The sequence below is a fragment of the Bos grunniens genome, chromosome 10, assembly GCF_055505025.1.
Source record: "Bos grunniens cultivar Pamir isolate PY7600 chromosome 10, Bosgru_T2T1.0, whole genome shotgun sequence".
NCBI lineage: Eukaryota > Metazoa > Chordata > Mammalia > Artiodactyla > Bovidae > Bos > Bos grunniens.
Window position 1 is genome coordinate 68,116,778 of NC_141174.1, and position 18,906 is coordinate 68,135,683.

General features: G+C 40.0%; 1 protein-coding gene across 9 annotated transcripts in view; it reads left to right on the top strand.

Annotated features, from left to right (window-relative positions):
- Positions 1 to 18,735, top strand: part of FSIP1 (fibrous sheath interacting protein 1) — a 210,666-nt gene extending 191,931 nt beyond the window's left edge. For 8 of the 9 annotated variants that reach the window (XM_086321952.1, XM_086321965.1, XM_086321954.1 and 5 more), the window contains one exon: positions 16,363 to 18,735. In XM_086321952.1, the coding sequence (XP_086178078.1) occupies positions 16,363 to 16,409 (47 nt within the window). In that variant the 3' untranslated portion in view covers positions 16,410 to 18,735. Of the gene's footprint in view, positions 1 to 16,325 lie in introns of all 9 variants that reach the window. The other variant, XM_086321953.1, reaches the window with a different exon arrangement.
- The last annotated feature ends 171 nt before the right edge of the window (positions 18,736 to 18,906 follow it).

Consider the following 18,906-nt stretch of genomic DNA (forward strand, 5'->3'; position numbering starts at 1 on the left):
ATTCTCATGGAATCAGTATGTGGGGGTTGAGAAGAGTATTTTACTGGGATATGACACTACTTCCATGTGAATGTCAGTCACACTGATGTACATCTGTCGCCAAGTGGAGCATGAAAATATGGAATGAACTAGAATTTAAGAGCCTGGTAGGCTGCATTCCATGGGGTCGCTAAGAGTCGGACACGACTGAGCGACTTCACTTTCCCTTTTCACTTTCATGCATTGGAGAAGGAACTGGCAACCCACTCCAGTGTTCTTGCCTGGAGAATCCGAGGGACGGTGGAGCCTGATGGGCTGCCGTCTATGGGGTCGCACAGAGTCGGACACGACTGAAGTGACTTAGCAGCAGCAGCAGCAGAATTTAATGTGACATAATGGAAAGAAGTTATGGTGATTTACCTTTAACTTCTGAAAACATGCCTCTGATGGCTCTAGATATTCCTAGTATTTTACTAAAACAACCTTGTGATTATGGAGGTTTAAGATAGAATAGATGTGAATATATGAACCATATTTTACTTTCTGTTTATTACATGATAAACTTTAAGGAATAAATCCTACATTATTATTTTGGATGCTTGTCAGCCTATCTGAACCTGGGAATTTTTCTTTTACTGACCTCAATATTTACAATTATTAAAATAACTTGCTAATCAATTTATTCTAAAATACCAAATTGGACATTATGTGATTTATGCAAAAGTGAACCCCAAAAGTAAATGCTAAACCAGTTTTCCTGGGAAAAAGTTTTTTAAAGATGTAATTATAATGAGAAATTACAGTGTATTCAGCTGTTATGTTATATTCCCTCTCTTTCTCAGGAAATAGATATGTGTGAATACATGATTCAGATGAGATTTCTGTAAGCAGACAGGAAGAAAATAAGAAGAATCATTCATCATTTTCTCTTTAAGTAGCAAATATATTGTTTTATTTTCCTACATGAACTGAGGTCTGTTATGAATTTTAAAATTCTGCTTCTAAAAGATAGAGTCAGATAAAACTTCAGTTCAGTACTCAGTCATGTCTGACTCTTTGTGACCCCATGACCTGCAGCATGCCAGGCCTCCCTGTCTATCACCAACTCCTGGAGTTTACCCAAACCCATGTCCATTGAGTTGGTGATGCCATCCAACCATCTCATCCTCTGTTGTCCCCTTCTTCTCCTGCCCTCAATCTTTCCCAGCATCATGGTCTTTTTAAATGAGTCAGCTCTTTGCATCAGGTGGCCAAAGTACTGGAGTTTCAGCTTCAGCGTCAGTCCTTCCAGTGAACACCCAGGACTGATCTCCTTTAGGATGGACTGGTTGGATCTCCTTGCAGTCCAAGGGACTCTCAAGAGTCTTCTCCAACACCACAGTTCGAATGCATTGGGGTCCACATCTAGTGACACTGAGGACCGATTTCAGTTGTGGTATTGAAGATAAGGATTTGCTTCACAGATGTATTAGAGGTTTCCAGTGTGAAGTACCTCATTTTGGGGGAAGTGTGGTTGATTTACAATATTGGTTTCAGGTGTGTAGCATGGTGAGTCAATATTTTTGCATATTATACTCTATTAGTGGTTATTACAAGATAATGTCTAGAATTCCCTGTGCTATATAATATATTTTTGTTGCTTATCTATTTTACATGTAGTAGTTTGTATCTCTTCATCACATATCACTAACTTACCCCTTCCCCTTCCCTCTCCCCTCTGGGAACCATTAATTTGTTTTCTCCGTGTGTGAGTCAGTTTCTGTTTTGCTGTATACATTGATTTGTATTATCTTTTAGATTCCACATGGAATTGATATTATACAGTATTTGTCTTTCTTTCTCTGACTTAAGTATAATATACTCCAAGTTCATTTGTATTGCTGTAAGTGGTAGAATTTCATTCTTTTTATGGCTGAATAATATTCCATCATTGGAGAAGGCGATGGCACCCCACTCCAGTCCTCTTGCCTGGAAAATCCCATGGATGGAGGAGCCTGGTGGGCTGCAGTCCACGGGCTCGCGAAGAGTTGGACACGACTGAGCAACTTCACTTTCACTTTCATGCATTGGAGAAGGAACTGACACCCCACTCCAGTGTTCTTGCCTTGAGAATCCCAGGGACGGGGGAGCCTGGTGGGCTGCCATCTATGGGGTCGCACAAGGTTGGACACAATTGAAGTAACTTAGCAGCAGCAGCAGCAGCAGCAATATTCCATTGTAGGTAGGTAGGTAGATAGATGTGTCACTTTTTATGCATTTTTCTGTTGATGGTCACTTGGATTGCATCCATATTTTGACTATTGTAAATAGTACTGTTAAGAACTTTGGGATCCATGTGTTTTTTTGAATTAGTCTTTTCATATTTTTTTTTTTTTCCTGAGTATAGAACCAGGAGTGGAATTCCTGGATCATATGGTAGTTCTCTTTTTAGTTTTTTGAGGAAACTACATATGGTTTTCCACAGTAAATGTACCAATTTACATTCCCACAGACAGTGTACAAGGGCCCCTTTATTCCACATCCTCTCTAACATGTGTTATTTGTAGACTTTTGGATGATAGCCATTCTGACAGTTGTGAGGTGATATCACATTTTGTTTTGATTTGCATTTCTCTGACAATTACAGTGTTGAATATCTTTTTTATGTGCCTGTTAGTCATCTGCATGTCCTCTTTGGAAAAATGTCTATCAAGATCTTCTGTTCATTTTTTGATTGGGTTGTTTTTTTGATATTGAGTTATATTAACTGTTTATATATTTTAGATATTAAACCCTTGTTAGTCATATCATTTGCAAATATTTTCTCCTATTCTGCAGGTTGTTTTTTTGTTTCACTGATGGCTTCTATTGTTGCACAAAAGCTTTGGAGTTAAGTTAGATTCTGTTTGTTTATTTTTGCTTTTATTTCTTTTGCCTTAGGCTACAGACTAAAAAAAGTTACTACAACTTATGTCAAAAAATGTTATGCCTATTTTGTCTTCTAAGAGTTTTATGGTTTCAGTTGTTGCATTTATGCCTTTAATCTGTTTTGAGTTTATTTTTGTATATGTTGTGAGGAAATGTTGTAACCTCATTCTTTTACATGTAGTTGCCCAGTTTTCCCAGCACCACTTATTAAAGAGAGATTTTTCTCTCCATTGCATATTCTTGCCTTCTTTGTCATAGATGAATCGACCATAGGTGCATTGGTTTATTTCTGGGCTCTCTGTTCATTCCACTGATCTACATGCCTGTTTTTCTGCCAGTACCATGCTGTTTTGATTTCTGTAGCTCTGTGGTATAGTTTAAAGTCTAAAAGGGTTATACATCCAGCTTTGTTCTTATTTTTTCTCAAGATTGCTTTGGCAATTTGGGGTCTTTTGTGGTTCCATATAAATTTTAGGATTATTTGTTCTAGTTCTGTGGAAAATGGAAAATGTCATGGGTATTTTGATAAGTCAGAGAAGGCAATGGCACCCCACTCCAGTACTCTTGCCTGGAAAATCCCATGGATGGAGGAGCCTGGTAGGCTGCAGTCCATGGGGTCGCTAGGAGTCAGACACGACTGAGCGACTTCACTTTCACTTTTCACTTTCATGCATTGGAGAAGGCAATGGCAACCCACTCCAGTGTTCTTGCCTGGAGAATCCCAGGGACGGGGGAGCCTGGTGGGCTGCGGTCTATGGGGTCACACAGACTCGGACACGACTGAAGCGACTTAGCAGCAGCAACAGCAGCAGCAGCAGCATTTTGATAAGTATTGCATTAAATCTGTAGATTGCATAGGGTAGTATGGCCATTTTAACAATATTAATTCTTCCAATCCAAGAGCACAGGATAATTTTCCATTTCTGTGTATCTTCTTCAATTTCTTATATAAATGTTTTATGGTTTTCAGAGTATAGGTCTTCTACCTCCTTGGTTAAGTTAATTCCTACATATTTTATTCTTTTTGATGTGATTTTAAAAGAGATTGGTTTTAAAAGGGAAAATTTTCTTTTTCTGATAGTATTATTGGTATATGGAAAAACAATAGACTTCTGTGTATTAACCTTATATCCTGTTCTCTTGTTGAATCTATTTATTAGTTCTAATGGGTTTTAGGTAGAGAATTTAGAGTTTTCTATATAAAGTATCATGTCATCTACAAATATGACTTTTACTTCTTCCCTTCCCTTTTGTTATCTTTATAAAAAAACAGCTCTTGGTTTCATTGATCTTTTCTAATTTTTTGCCCCTATTTATTTCTTCTTTGATTTTTATTATCTCCTCCTTTCTGAGCTGACTCTGCTGCTTTTAAGTGTCTGTTTTTCCCTCTCCCTGTTCAAAACTCTTGCCCCAGAGAAGGGGGCTGCTGAAATAAGTAAGGTCCATGCACAGGCAGAAGTCTGATGTGCTACTTATGGAGGCAACCGTGTCTTTGCTCAGATGCAGGCTCGAGTGCTAGTAACCTTTGTACCTCACAACTGATCACTGCCCCCAGCTTCTACCACCCCTGCCCTGTGGTGGAACCATTCTCCAGGGCTGACTGGGGCCCATGTGGAGTCTTAATGTGTATCAGGAGGTGAGTTGTGGTGGAGCAATTGCTGTCAGAGATCTGAGCAGTTTCTGAGATTCCATTTGAGTAAATGCCAACAGTGGCAACTGCCGTCCCACCCAGACTCCACCTCAGGACTGGGTTACCTCTGTGTCCTACAGTTGAGTTGTTTCTTGGTCATGGGCACCTCAGATTCAGTGCCATGGTGTGGCATGGGGTGAGCAGGCTGGAGCTTCGGCTGGGGCACATGGCAAGGGAGGTGTGGAAAACCAGCTGCTCCTAGAGCAAATGTCTCTCTGTCCTGCCTTAGGCCTAGCCAGTGTGTATGCACTCCTTATATGAACAGTCTAAGCTTCCCACAACCCTTCTAATTGTTCCAGAGGTCCTCCAACAAGCCAAGGGGCTTATCTCCCCTCTGTAAGACCCCAGACTGGAGCACCCGACCTATTGCTTGAATTGCTCACTCTCCAGGGCAGGTGTCTGCTTGAGTAATCTCCATTTTCATCTGAATCCTCTCCCAGGGGCCCGGGTCCTGTCCCGATTGCTTTTCTTCCCTTCCTAATTCTGTGTGTATCTTTCTTATAGCCTTGGCTGTATGAGTCCTGCCAGTTTGTTTTCAGAGAGAACTGTTTCACATTAGATGTGTTTTTGACGTGTTTGTGAGCTTCATGTCCTTTCACTCTGCCTTTCTGTCCTTTCACTTGCTTGCCCCCTCCTGAAATACTTCATTTTTCATTCTGCGCTTTAAGCTTAGTGGTAACTACTGTTATTTGACTTTTTGGATATAATGTCTAATAAATTCAGTGTTACACTCACCTACTGTTGGGGTTTCAGAAGACCGATAAATAGCGTCTTCTCTTCCCCACTCCTATCAAACCAACTGAGAGATGTATAGATTCTGACAAATGAAGATTAGGAGGTTGGCTTTATTGCTGATGAAAAGTAGGGGATTGATGCCACCTGGGTAGGTAGCCAAATGGTCTTTTGGATGTTATGCCCTCAAGATAAACCTACATACTCACTCTGGCAAAGGTGAAAATCATCAAGCCTCACCTATGGAGACCTGTCCATGTGGATCAGTAGTACAGAGGAGCAAAGGGCACCCTGGCAGAGAATGGTGACCCCCTTGGAGACAGGAATGAGTTGAGCATACTGTTTCTTCCACTAGACTCACCAGTCAGATAACTGGCTGTTCTTTCCCATGGTGGGGGTGAAGCTGGATGCATCCCCACTGAAAGTTCCCCCACATGGAAGTGTGAGAGGAGTAAGTGGTCTTTGATCACATCAACCACGGAGACACTGCCAGGTACGCTAGTGCTGCAGGTCTGTGGTTAGTCTAGTACTTAATCAAAGCTTCTTATGCTGAATTGACTTCTAGATAATCAAAAAGGCATCTGTGCATGTACAGTTTTTTTTTTTTCTAATCAAGCGCTTGAGCTGCTTATGAACAAATTCATGTAACTAAGAGGAAAATATGATTGGCAAATAACAAAGATAGAGTAAGGCATAAAAGGACACAAAGTCAATCACATAGTAAAAAAGGGGGACAAGACTACACTAATTTTTCAAGGGAAACAGTGAAATTTCCCATAGGACGGACCCATTTATTGAATAATGTTTTTTAAAATTTCTATAACAAATGTAACAGTGAATCAGATAGGGTTATTTTTAACATAACACCATTAAATGAAAACTAAGGAGACCAACTGTCTTGGTTTGCTCAGGAGTGTCCTGATTTTACACTGAATGTCCCTTGTCTTGGGTAACCCTCAATCTCTGGCAAACTGGGAAGGTTGGTCACTCTAAATTAAAACTGAGAACATAAAATCAAGGAGAAAATTAATTACTCAAAGGATAAAGTTAACAGAGTCCAGCTAAGTATCAGGATGAGCAGAGATGTCTGGCTCAACCACCCACCAGCATGATTGGTTTAGGGGTTAGGAATATGGGCTGTGAGTGAGACAGACCTCCTTTTGAATCTTTGCTTGACTTTTAACAGATGATCTTGTGCAAGTTACTTAATCTCTCTCTCCTCTCTACCTTGGTTCCCTTATCTATAAGATAAATGGCTTTAGTACTTATCCTCTAGGATTGTAATAAGAATCAAATGAGAAAATTCACATAAAATGATTAGTGCAGTGATTGGACTTGGCTGGCCTACATAGTACTTAACATTTCATCAGATTTCTCATAAAAGCCTAGATTTCTGACTTTTCTAGCAAATCAGCAGGTCTTACACTTGGGGAGGAGAGCCGGATAGCAAATATTCCCCTTAGGAGCATGTACTCTGCTAGAAAACGTGGCCGCATTTGGCCCTCTCTACTTCATGTGCTTGACCCTTTGGGGCCATATGATATCCATCCCATGTTATAAGCCTTTGTTGCTTAGAATATTGTCCAATTACTGGAGCGTTGTTAGAAGTTCAGGGCCTAAGGCCCCACCCCAAGCCTACTGAAACAAAATTTGCACTTTAATAAGCTCCCCTGTGATAATTACAGTGAAGTTTGAGAAGCTCTGTTACAAACCACTAGAACATTATTCCTAACCAGGATGAATGTAGAGATCATCTGGGAATTTTTTTACTTGTCTGTTTTACGCAACCCACTCCAGTGTTCTTGCCTGGAGAGTCCCAGGGACAGGGGAGCCTGGTGGGCTGCCACCTATGGGGTCGCACGGAGTCGGACATGACTGAAGCAACTTAGCAGCAGCAGCAGCAGCCAAGGTACTAGCCAGACTTATTAAAATCAGGCTTCCTGGTGTGGAGTGCTCAATCTGTCAAATTAATGCAAGTGACCGATTTTGCCCTGCATATTGAGAAATATGGCATTCAGTTTATATATAAGAAAACTAATTACATTATCCTATTAGGGTCCTCAGATAGAACAAGTTCTCAGTTCAGTTCAGTTCAATCACTCAGTCACGTCCAACTCTTTGTGACCCCATGGATTACAGCATGCCAGGCCTCCCTGTCCATCACCAACTCCTGGAGTTTATTAAAACTCATGCCCATTGAATCAGTGATGCCATCCAACCATCTCTTCCTCTGACATCCCCTTCTCCTTCTGCCTTCAATCTTTCCCAGCATCAGGGTCTTTTCCAATGAGTCAGTTCTTCACATCAGGTGGTCAAAGTATTGGAGTTTCAGCTTTAGCATCATTCCTTCCAAAGAAATCCCAGGGCTGATCTCCTTCAGAATGGACTGGTTGGATCTCCTTGCAGTCCAAGTGACTCTCAGGAGTCTTCTGCAACACCACAGTTCAAAAGCATCAATTGTTTGGCACTCAGCTTTCTTTATAGTCCAACTCTCACGTCCATACATGACTACTGGAAAAACCACAGCTTTGACTAGATGAACCTTTGTTGGCAAAGTAATGTCTCTGCTTTTTAATATACTGTCTAGGTTGGTCATAACTTTTCTGCCAAGGAGCAAGTGTCTTTTAATTTCATGGCTGCAGTCACCACCTGCAGTGATTTTGGAGCCCAAAAAAATAAAGTCTGACACTGTTTCCACTGTTTCCCCATCTACTTCCCATGAAGTAATGGGACCAGTTGCCATGATCTTAGCTTTCCGAATGTTGAGCTTCAAGCCAACTTTTTCACTCTCCTCTTTCACTTTCATCAAGAGGTTTTTTAGTTCCTCTTCACTTTCTGCCATAAGGGTGGTGTCATCTGCATATCTGAGGTTATTGATATTTGTCCCGGCAATCTTGATTCCAGCTTGTGCTTTTTCCAGCCCAGCGTTTCTTATGATGTACTCTGCATATATGTTAAATAAGCAGGGTGACAATATATAGCCTTCATGTACTCCTTTTCCTATTTGGAACCAGTCTGTTGTTCCATGTCCAGTTCTAACTGTTGCTTCCTGACTTGCATACAGATTTCTCAAGAGGCAGGTCAGGTGGTCTGGTATTCCCATCTCTTTCAGAATTTTCCAGTTTGTTGTGATCCACATAGTCAAAGGCTTTGGCATAGTCAATAAAGCAGAAATAGATGTTTTTCTGGAAGTCTCTTGCTTTTTTGGTAATCTAGTGGATGTTGGCAATTTGATCTCTGGTTCCTCTGCCTTTTCTAAATCCATCTTGCTCTGGAAGTTGATAGTTCATGTAGTGTTGAAGCCTGGCTTGGACGATTTTGAGCATTACTTTGCTAGTGTGTAAGATGAGTGCAATTGTGCAGTAGTTTGAGCATTCTTTGGCATTGCCTTTCTTTGAGATTGGAATGAAAACTGACCTTTGCCAGTCCTGTGGCCACTGCTGAGTTTTCCAAACTTGCTGGCATACTGAGTGCAGCACTTCACAGCATCATCTTTTAGGATTTGCAATAGCTCAACTGGAATTCGATCACCTCCACTAGCTTTGTTCGTAGTGATGCTTTCTAAGGCCCACTTGACTTTTCATTCCAGTATGTCTGGCTCTAGGTGAGTGATCACACCATCGTGATTATCTGGGTCATGAAGATCTTTTTTGTATAGTTCTTCCATGTATTCTTGCCACCTCTTCTTAACATCTTCTGCTTCTGTTAGGTCCATACTATTTCTGTCCTTTATGGAGCCCATCTTTGCATGAAATGTTCCCTTGGTATCTCTAATTTTCTTGAAGAGATTTCTAGTCTTCCGCATTCTATAGTTTTCTTCTATTTCTTTGCACTGATCACTGTGGAAAGCTTTCTTATCTCTCCTTGCTATTCTTTGGAACTCTGCATTCAAATGGATATATCTTTCCTTTTCTCCTTTGCCTTTTACTTCTCTTCTTTTCACAGCTATTTGTAAGGCCTCCTCAGACAACCATTTTGCCTTTTTGGGTTTCTTTTTCTTGCGGATGGTCTTGATCCCTGTCTCCTGTTTAGTATATCACAAACCTTGGTCCATAGTTCCTCAGGCACTATGTCTATCAGATCTAATCCCTTGAATCTATTTCTACCTTCCACTGTATAATCATAAGGGATTTGATGAAGGTCATACCTGAATGATCTAGTGGTTTTCCCTACTTTCTTCAGTTTAAGTCTGAAGTTGGCAATAAGGGGTTCATGATCTGAGCCACAGTCAGCTCCCAGTTTGTTCTTTCTAACTGTACGGAGCTTCTTGAAAAGAATATAATCAATCTGATTTCAGTGTTGACCATCTGGTGATGTCCATGTGTAGAGTCTTCTCTTGTTTTGTGGAAAGAGGGTGTTTGCTATGACCGGTGTGTTCTCTTGGCAAAACTCTGTTAGCCTTTGCCCTGCTTCATTTTGTACTCCAAGGCCAAATTTGCCAGTTACTCCAGGTATTTCTTGACTTCCTACTTTTGCATTCTAGTCCCCTATAATGAAAAGGACATCTTTTTTGGGTGTTAATTCTAGAAGGTCTTGTAGGTATTCATAGAACCATTCAACTTCAGCTTCTTCAGCCTTACTGGTCTGGGCATAGACTTGGATTACTGTGATATTGAATGGTTTGCTTTGGAAATGAACAGAGATCATTCTGTTTTTGAGATTGCATCCAAGTACTGCATTTCAGACTCTTTTATTGATTATGAGGGCTACTCCATTTCTTCTAAGGGATTCTTGCCCACAGTAGTAGATATAGTGGTCACTGAGTTAAATTCACCCATTCCAGTCCATTTTAGTTCACTGATTCCTAAAATGTTGATGTTCACTCTTGCCATATCTTGTTTGATCACTTCCAATTTGTCTTGTTTCATTCCAAGTGCACCTAACATTCCAAGTTCTTATGCAATATTGTTCTTTACAGCATTTGACTTTACTTCTATCACCAGTCACATCTACAACTGGGTGTTCTGCTTTGGCTCCCTCTCTTCATTCTTTATGCAGTTATATCTCCACTGATCTCCAGTAGCATATTGGCACCTACCAACCTGGGGAGTTCATCTTTCAGTGTCCTATCTTTTTGCCTTTTCATACTGTTCATAGGGTTCTCAAGGCAAGAAAACTGAAGTGGTTTGCCATTCTCTTCTCCAGTGGACCATGTTTTGTCAGAACTCTCCACCGTGACCCACCCATCAGTCTTGGATGTCCCTACATGGCATGGCTCATAGTTTCACAGAATTGGACAAGGCTGTGGTCCATGTGATCAGATTGGTTAGTTTTCTGTGATTGTGGTTTTCAGTCTGTGACCCTCTGATGAAGAAGGATAAGAGGCTTATGGAAGCTTCCTAATGGAAGAGACTGACTGAAGGGGAAACTGGATCTTGTCCTGATGGGCGGGGCCATGCTCAGTAAATCTTTAATGCAATTTTCTGTTGATGGGTGGAGCTGTGTTCCCTCCCTGTTATTTACCTGGGGCCAAACTATGGTGGAGGTAATGAAGATAAATAATGACAACTTTATAGTCCAAATACATTTCATCTCAAAATTCTCCCCATCAAAGGATCTGATTGCAACTTGCTCAGTTGAGCCTGGGTGCAGGTAAACTGGGTTTGGGGAAGATGTTTCGTTGGTTTGAAGGAGGTGTGAGTGAGTGTATATCCTTGCTCCTACCACCTGAACAGTCTGAAGGGAATTAGATTGTTTTGAGAGAGTTGTACTATATATACAACAATGTATATATATATTTTTGTACTATAGTCTTACTGGTTTGCAGCAGAACAGTGAGATTCTGAAAATTACTACCACTCCTAGCTGATTTTTTTCCAATAAAAATATTTTGTCCTGCTCGTAGGGTAATGTTCAACTCATCATTGCTTTGATGGAGTTCTCTTTCTCTCAAATAGTGTGTGCCTTCAGGCCTCCTAGTTATCATGTGAAATTACTTTTCCAAGTCTACTAATTGCTTCTCAGATGCTCTTAGTAAGCCAACCCTCCAAAGTTTCTTTAATCAAAATATCACAGTTGGCATATTAGGAATTCTCAGTGTTAATTCCCGTTTTATGTAAGACCTTAGTATATAGTAAATTCGTATCTGATGAATTTATTTTTTCAAGTTACTCTCAACTAATTTTCTTTTTTTTCTTAATATATATTTTGTTGAAGTATAGTTGATTTACAGTGTTTCAGGTTAGCAAGGTAATAAATAAATAGCAAAGTGATTCACTTATACATATACACATATATTATTTTTGAAATTATTTTTCATTATAGTTTATTAAAAAATTATTGACTGTAGTTCCCTAATTCAGTTCTTCTTGGGGTAGACTTCATAGAAATATTTTCCCCCTGGTTATTTTCTCTATCATAAAATAACACTTTCTCTACTGTTTTATTTAGTAGTATAAAGTGAACAATGGTATGTTGGAGAGTTTTGATATTTAATTGTAATGAACTTATCACTTTGTCAAGTATTGGGAACTTCTGATTCCACTGCATCATTCAAATTGAATAAAATGAAAACATGAGTTACTGAAGATCATGACTGTAGACTAGATTTATGAACCAGCAGTACTGGCATCCCTCAGGAGCTTGTTAGAGCTGCAGAATCCCAGACCTACTATATCAGGTTCTGCATTTTAACAAGATGCCCTGCAGTAGGTGTATGCACTCTGAAGGGTGCTGCTGCTGCTGCTAAGTCGCTTCAGTCGTGTCCGACTCTGTGCAACCCCATGGGTGGCAGCCCACCAGGCTCCCCCATCCCTGGGATTTTCTAGGCAAGAACACTGGAGTGGGTTGCCATTGTCTTCTCCATTACTGAAGTTTGAGATCTGAATTAGATGGTTTACTAGTCACTCTATTTTAGGATTATAAAAAAAATAGCCTATGTGGTGATGGTGAAAATAATATCAGAAAGTATCTTCTTTTCCTGCCTGCTCTAGCCCTGCTTTATCCTCTTGAATTTCATTTTAATGAAGACACTGCCTTCTCCAGACTGTCCTTTTACCTCCCTACCCATCCCACTTTTCCTTCTTGTGTATAACCTTCTTCTTCACCACTGAGAGCAAGCTGTTGCTGCTGCTGCTGCTGCTGCTAAGTTGCTTCAGTCGTGTCTGACTCTGTGCGACCCCATAGTCGGCAGCCCACCAAGCTCCCCCGTCCCTGGGATTCTCCAGGCAAGAACACTGGAGTGGGTTGCCATTTCCTTCTCCAATGCATGAAAGTGAAAAGTGAAAGTGAAGATGCTCAGTCGTGTCCGACTCTTAGCGACCCCATGGACTGCAGCCTTCCGGACTCCTCCGTCCATGGGATTTTCCAGGCAAGAGGACTGGAGTGGGCTGCCATTGCCTTCTCCTTGAGAGCAAGCTAGTCCTACTCTTTAGCTCTCTACTACTTTTTCATGGCTAGCATTTTATTTGGAGACATACCTAGCTGGTATGGGATCATCTGTACTTTGTGTACTTTTGATTTTCAGACCTCTCTCTTTGGCATCTGCCTCAGGTCTGCCTGGCATGTAAAGCTATACTGAGTCCATCCCTTAGACAGTGCTTCTTATCTCTGCACATTAGAATCATCAGGTAATATTTAACAACAGGTTAATACCTTGTTTCCATTCCAGAATTAAATCAATTTCTAGGGGTTGGCTCTGGGCATCTGTGTTTTTTAAAGCCAGTTTCTGAGGATGGGGTCTGGGTGATTCTGTTGTTTAGTTATGACTAAAACCTGCTCCAGGGTTCCATCGTATTCATTCATTAAGGATGCTGCTCCTAGGTTATCAGGTGAGTAGGACATGATCACTGCTCTGAATTATTTCATAGGATATTGATGAAGGCAGGCACTTAAAGTAGACAATCTCAGCATATGGGGCTAAGTATAAGAGCTTCTGGACAAAGTATTTGGCAACACTAGAGGGAATGATGAACGATTGGAGAGATGGGGAGGTGGCGTTTGAATTGAGCTTCTGAGGATGAGTGGTCACTTACTGGGTGAGAAGGAGAGCACTCCAGATGGAAGGACTAGCACTTATGAAGATGTGGTGCTGAGGGCTTATCAATCCTCACCTCACACGTGAGACACGGAGGTGCACTTCTCATACATCCCACCTTCCTGTCCATGCTAATATTTCTTCTCCATGCATTGACAGTGTCACTACATTTCTCATTGTACTCTGAAACTCCAAATCATTTTTTGTTAAATATTAGATTGATTTTTAAAGTAACCGCTTTATCGACATCTACCCTAAACACCTGCATTGCTGCTGCTGCTAAGTCACTTCAGTCGTGTCTGACTCTGTTCGACCCCATAGACGGCAGCCCACCAGGCTCCCCCGTCCCTGGGATTCTCCAGGCAAGAACACTGGAGTGGGTTGCCATTTCCTTCTCCAATGCATGAAAGTGAAAAGTGAAAGTGAAGTCGCTCAGTTGTGACTCTTAGCGACCCCATGGACTGCAGCCTACCAGGCTCCTCCGTCCATGGGATTTTCCAGGCAAGAACACTGGAGTGGGTTGCCATTTCCTTCTCCAATGCATGAAAGTGAAAAGTGAAAGTGAAGTCGCTCAGTCGTGACTCTTAGCGACCCCATGGACTGCAGCCTACCAGGCTCCTCCATCCATGGGATTTTCCAGGCAAAAGTACTGGAGTGGGGTGCCATTGCCTTCTCCAAAACACCTGCATTAATTTCCTACAGTTGCCACAGCACACGATCACAACAAAAATTTATCGTCTCAGAGTTCTGGAGGCCGAAGTCTGAAGTCAAGATGTCAGCAAGGCCACACTCTGCCTGGAGGCTCTATGGAAGGATGCTTCCTCGCTTCTTCCACTGTCTCAGGCTGTTGACGTTCTTTGGCTTCTTCGCTTTGTGGCCATATCACTCCAGTCTCTGACTCTGTCTTCACATTGTCATTCTCTCTCTGCACGTGTCTCAAATCTCCCTCTGCTTGTCTCTTATAAGGACATTTGTTCATTAATATAGGTCCCACTTGTATAATCCAGGATGCTCTTATCTCAAGATCCTTAATTATATCTGTAAAGACGCTTTTCCCAAGTGAGATGACTTTCATAGGTATCAGGGATTAGGATGTGGATATAACCTTTTTGGGGTAACATTTCAACAATACCATACAATTCAGTGGGTTTTAGAATGTTCACAGAATTTTGCATTCATCACCACTATCAATTTTACAATATTTTCCTTATCCTAGAGAAAAATACCATACCCACTCACAGTCAGTGCCCATTTTCCCCCAACCCCCAGCCCTAGGTGATCACTAACCTACTTTGACTCTATGAATTTGCCTAGTCTGGACACTTCATATCAATGGGATCATATAATATGTGGCCTTTTGTGTCTGACCCCTTACTTATTATAATGTTTTTAAGATTCATTCATGTTGTGGCTTGTATCAGTACTTTACTCTTTTATTATTGAATAATATTCTTTTGTGTGAATTTACCACATTCTCCTTATCCATTCATTAGCTGATGGACATTTGAGTTGTTTCTAACTTTTTGGCTGTTATATGTAATTCTGCTATTAATCATGGTGTGCAGGTTTTTGGGTAGATACATATTTTCATTTGGGGCTTCTGTGATGGCTCAGCCATCAGTTAAAAAAAAAAAGTCTGCCTGCAATGCAGGAGATGCAGGAGATTGTGGGTTCAATCCCTGGGTCAGGAAGATCCCCTGGAGGAGGGAATGGCAACTCACTCTAGTATTCTTGCTTGAAGAATCCCATGGACAGAGGAACCTGGCAGGTTATAGTCCATGGGGTCACAAAGAGTCAGACATGACTGAGGGATTGAGCTCAAACATGTTTCTCTAGGGGACATACCTAGGAGTAGAATTGCTGGGTCTATGGTAACCTTTCGAGCAACTGTCAGATGTTCCCCAAGTCAGCTGCCTCCTTTACATTCCCACCTGCAGTGTTTGAGGGTTCCAGTTTCTCCTGATACTCTTTTATTGTCTTTTATTTGGTGCTATTGTCAATTCTGCCTTATATGAAAAGCTTCTTACTAATATTAGAAGAATATTTACATTCCACTGCAGTTAGTGTCTCAGTTTGTTTCTAACATTGAAGAAATGAAGGGCGATCAGTTCTTATCTACCGTAACTGTCACATTTACTTCTTGTTTCACCCAGCTTCCTGGAATCTTAGTACAAAGCAAATAATAATGATAATAATCATTTTGATGTATGTCTCCAAATTCATAACCATTTTAGTTCAAAACCCAAAAAACTATCCCATAGCTGTAAGCTCAGTGAAGGCAAGCCCCTTATCTTTCACTTTTTCTTATAAATTTTGTGTACAGCTTGTGGTGACTGTGCAGTTCAGTTCAGTCGCTCAGTCGTGTCCAACTCTTTGTGACCCCATGGACTGCAGCACACCAGACTTCCTGGTCCTTCATGTTCTTTGAGTCAGTGATACCATCCAACCATCTCGTCCTCTGTTGTCCCCTTCTCCTGCCTTCAGTCTTTCCTAACATCAGGGTCTTTTCCAGTGAGTCAGCTCTTCATACCAGGTGGCCAAAGTATTGGAGCTTCAGCTTCAGCATCAGTCCTTGCAATGAATAGTCAGGGCTGGTTTCCTTTAGGATGGACTGGTTTGATCTCCTTGCTGAAGAATCTTGCTCCTCAAGATTCTTCTCCAGCACCACAGTTCAAAAGCATCATTCTTTGGCACTCAGCCTTCTTTATGGTCCAGATCTCATATCCACACATGACTACTGGAAAAACCATGGCTTTGACTAGATGTACCTTTGTCGGCAAAGTAATGTCTCTGGTTTTTAATATGCTGACTAGGTTGGTCAGCAAGTATCTTTTAATTTCATGACTGCAATCACTGTCTGCAGTGATTTTGGATATTTTGAATATTGATTTTAATATTAAATAAATATTAAAATAAATTTAATATTTGCTCCACAGTGGTGATTGTACAATAAATATTAAATGAGAATGTGACTTATCTTATATGTAAAAGGATTTAATGTTTATAAAACATAGGCTGATAATTTTTCTTAATTCTGCACAGGTATCTGACAAATTTGGTTATTCTTTTTAATGTGCAGATGAACAGGAGACTGAAGATGTGACAGAAGAATGTAAAGAATCTTAAGCACTGACTTGCTGGGTTGTGCTTTTAAGAGAGTTGGTAAATTAAGTTAAACCACATTTTTTTCCAAATTCTTTTAATTCAGTGAATGCATTATAGAGACTATTCCTCAAATGACGATTTTAATGTTTAGATTCTCTCTTTCTGGATCATATTTTTTTGGTATTTTTTGAGACTTGTGGTAAATTGCTCACTGGTTTTTCCTCATTGAAATTCCCAGGAAAATTGTTTTTTATTGCATTATAGAAACCAACATTTTATGTATGTGTGCTATGGTAAAACTAGTTGAAGTTTTATGATTGTTTTGTATTTGATATTACACATTACTACTTTGTTGGGGTTTAGACAGGTTTGTTGACCATGACTTGTAGTTTTGCCCTGATTTCCCTTCTTTCCTTCTCTCTATGCCTGTTAAGTAAGGATAGCTTGCTGTGAAGACAAATGAATTTTCCCAACAAAACAATGTTAGGCTATCCTTACTATCTTATTAGTAGTGGTACTTTTCATAAGCAGAAGTTTGACTGAATTATTTAATATATGACGTTTAGTTTGTTATCGTCTTTCAGAGTTTACCTTTTAGAATTCAGCAAATAAAGATCAGCTGGTTTTAAAAAAGCTGTATTACTATTTTAAGAGAGAGGGTTTGTTAGTTACAAGTCAGTAACCTGAATTTATGAGAACATTTTATGTCTTTTCCAAATGATGTGCTTCTGATATTTGATTGATAAGTATGTGTGTATGTGAGAGAGAGAAAAAGAGAGGGAGAGGGAGGGAGAAAAGAGGAGAGGGAGATAGATGGCGAGGAGATAGTTTATGGCTTTATAGTATATTTCTCCAAATGGTATTTGGGGCATAGTGGACCTTTATGTTACAAAAGTTCAACAGAGGGTAGGAAAGCAGAATGATTACGTAATTAATTTTACCCTTGAAAGGAATGAGACCCTTCCATAGCATGTAAACTGAAGGTACCTACCTCTAACAAAGAGCTGGCAAGCTGAATTTGTATAATATACTCAATAGGCTCCAAATTAAATGAAAGATTACCTTGATAAGAAAGAAAATGTTCTTTAAAAAGCAGTGTTTTTATTTTAAATTTCCCTCTAGACCTGAGTGTTTGCCCCCAGAAATGGTAGAGAAAAAGTATGAAAGAGCAAGAGCTAACTCATTTCAGGAATAAATTTAGGATCTTAAAATTTGAGTTTTTTTTTTTTTTTTTTAACTTATGATTCCTCAAGAAAACTACTGGCACCACCTTTATTGTAAATTCCCATAGGACCTAGAGTTTATTGCCCTTCAGTCCAACTCTGAAACGCATGACAATAAACTCCTACAGAAGGAGAGAGCTATCACCCTGATGGCATAGTTTAAATTTTTAACAAGTCCTTTATTTCAGTACAACATGATTCGAAGGTCAGTCTTGGAGTGCATATGGAGCATTCCTGGTCAGAAAGCTCCAGGTCCCAGTGTCTTCTGTCCCATCCTGATACTATCAGTTACTTTTGTTTCGTTACTTAAAAGTGAATTCGAATTCTCTCCCAAGACTTCACCTGCTGAGCTGCTCTGAGAATGAATGGTGTCATGTTTCAAAGAATATTTCTTTCAAATCAGTTTTCCAAAGTTTATAACCAACACCTTCCAGTTCCTGATTCTTCACCTAGATACCATAAAGTGATTTGGCAATTTATACTTATATATGACTATACAATTTATACTTATTTATGTTTCTAGAACGAGAGAGAAAAGTCAATAAGGGGAAAAAAGATTCTGTCTCACTCAGCCTGTCCTTTTTGTTTAATGGACCTCAAAGGGAGATCTTTAGTCATAAAAATTTTTATTCTAAAATTTTTAAAAATTCTTTTTAAAACTAAAAATTGGATGGTATTCTACATTCATGGTTAGTGCACCTGAAGCTCAGGTTCTGCTTTTTGTAAGGCTTTGGCTTTCTCTTCACAAAATAAATTGATATTTTATGTGTGTGTGTGTACATATATGTGTGTGTGTGTGTATGTGTATATATATATTAGGATTTATTCCCAATTCTCCCTCTCTTAAGTCGTCTTTCTGACCAAAGGCATAGTCACTCTCCAAAATGTGGTATCTATAGAATTTGACCCAGCTTTTCAAGGACACTTTGTCTTTCACTAACATTTCTAAAGCTTCTTCACAGCCTGGTGTCCTCATTCATGGGTCGGAAGATGTAGCTGTGAGTATGTGCTTCACTCCTGTTTTCCTTTTTATTTTCAGGAACAGAACTGGGCTTTGAAAAGGATTCGATAAATGACATTTAGTGACATTAGTAAAATATAAACTTATATCCTTTTGAGTCTCACATCTTGTGGGGGTGGTCATTTCTCATTGCTTGTTTTTAGTATGATAGGCTAATTTATTTTGTTCTTTTATTCCACAAATCCAGCAAATACGTCATCTAAGCAACTGCGTCTTAAATTGTAAAGGAACTGTGAACGTTACTGTTAACTGTGATTTCTTTTTGTGTATGCTC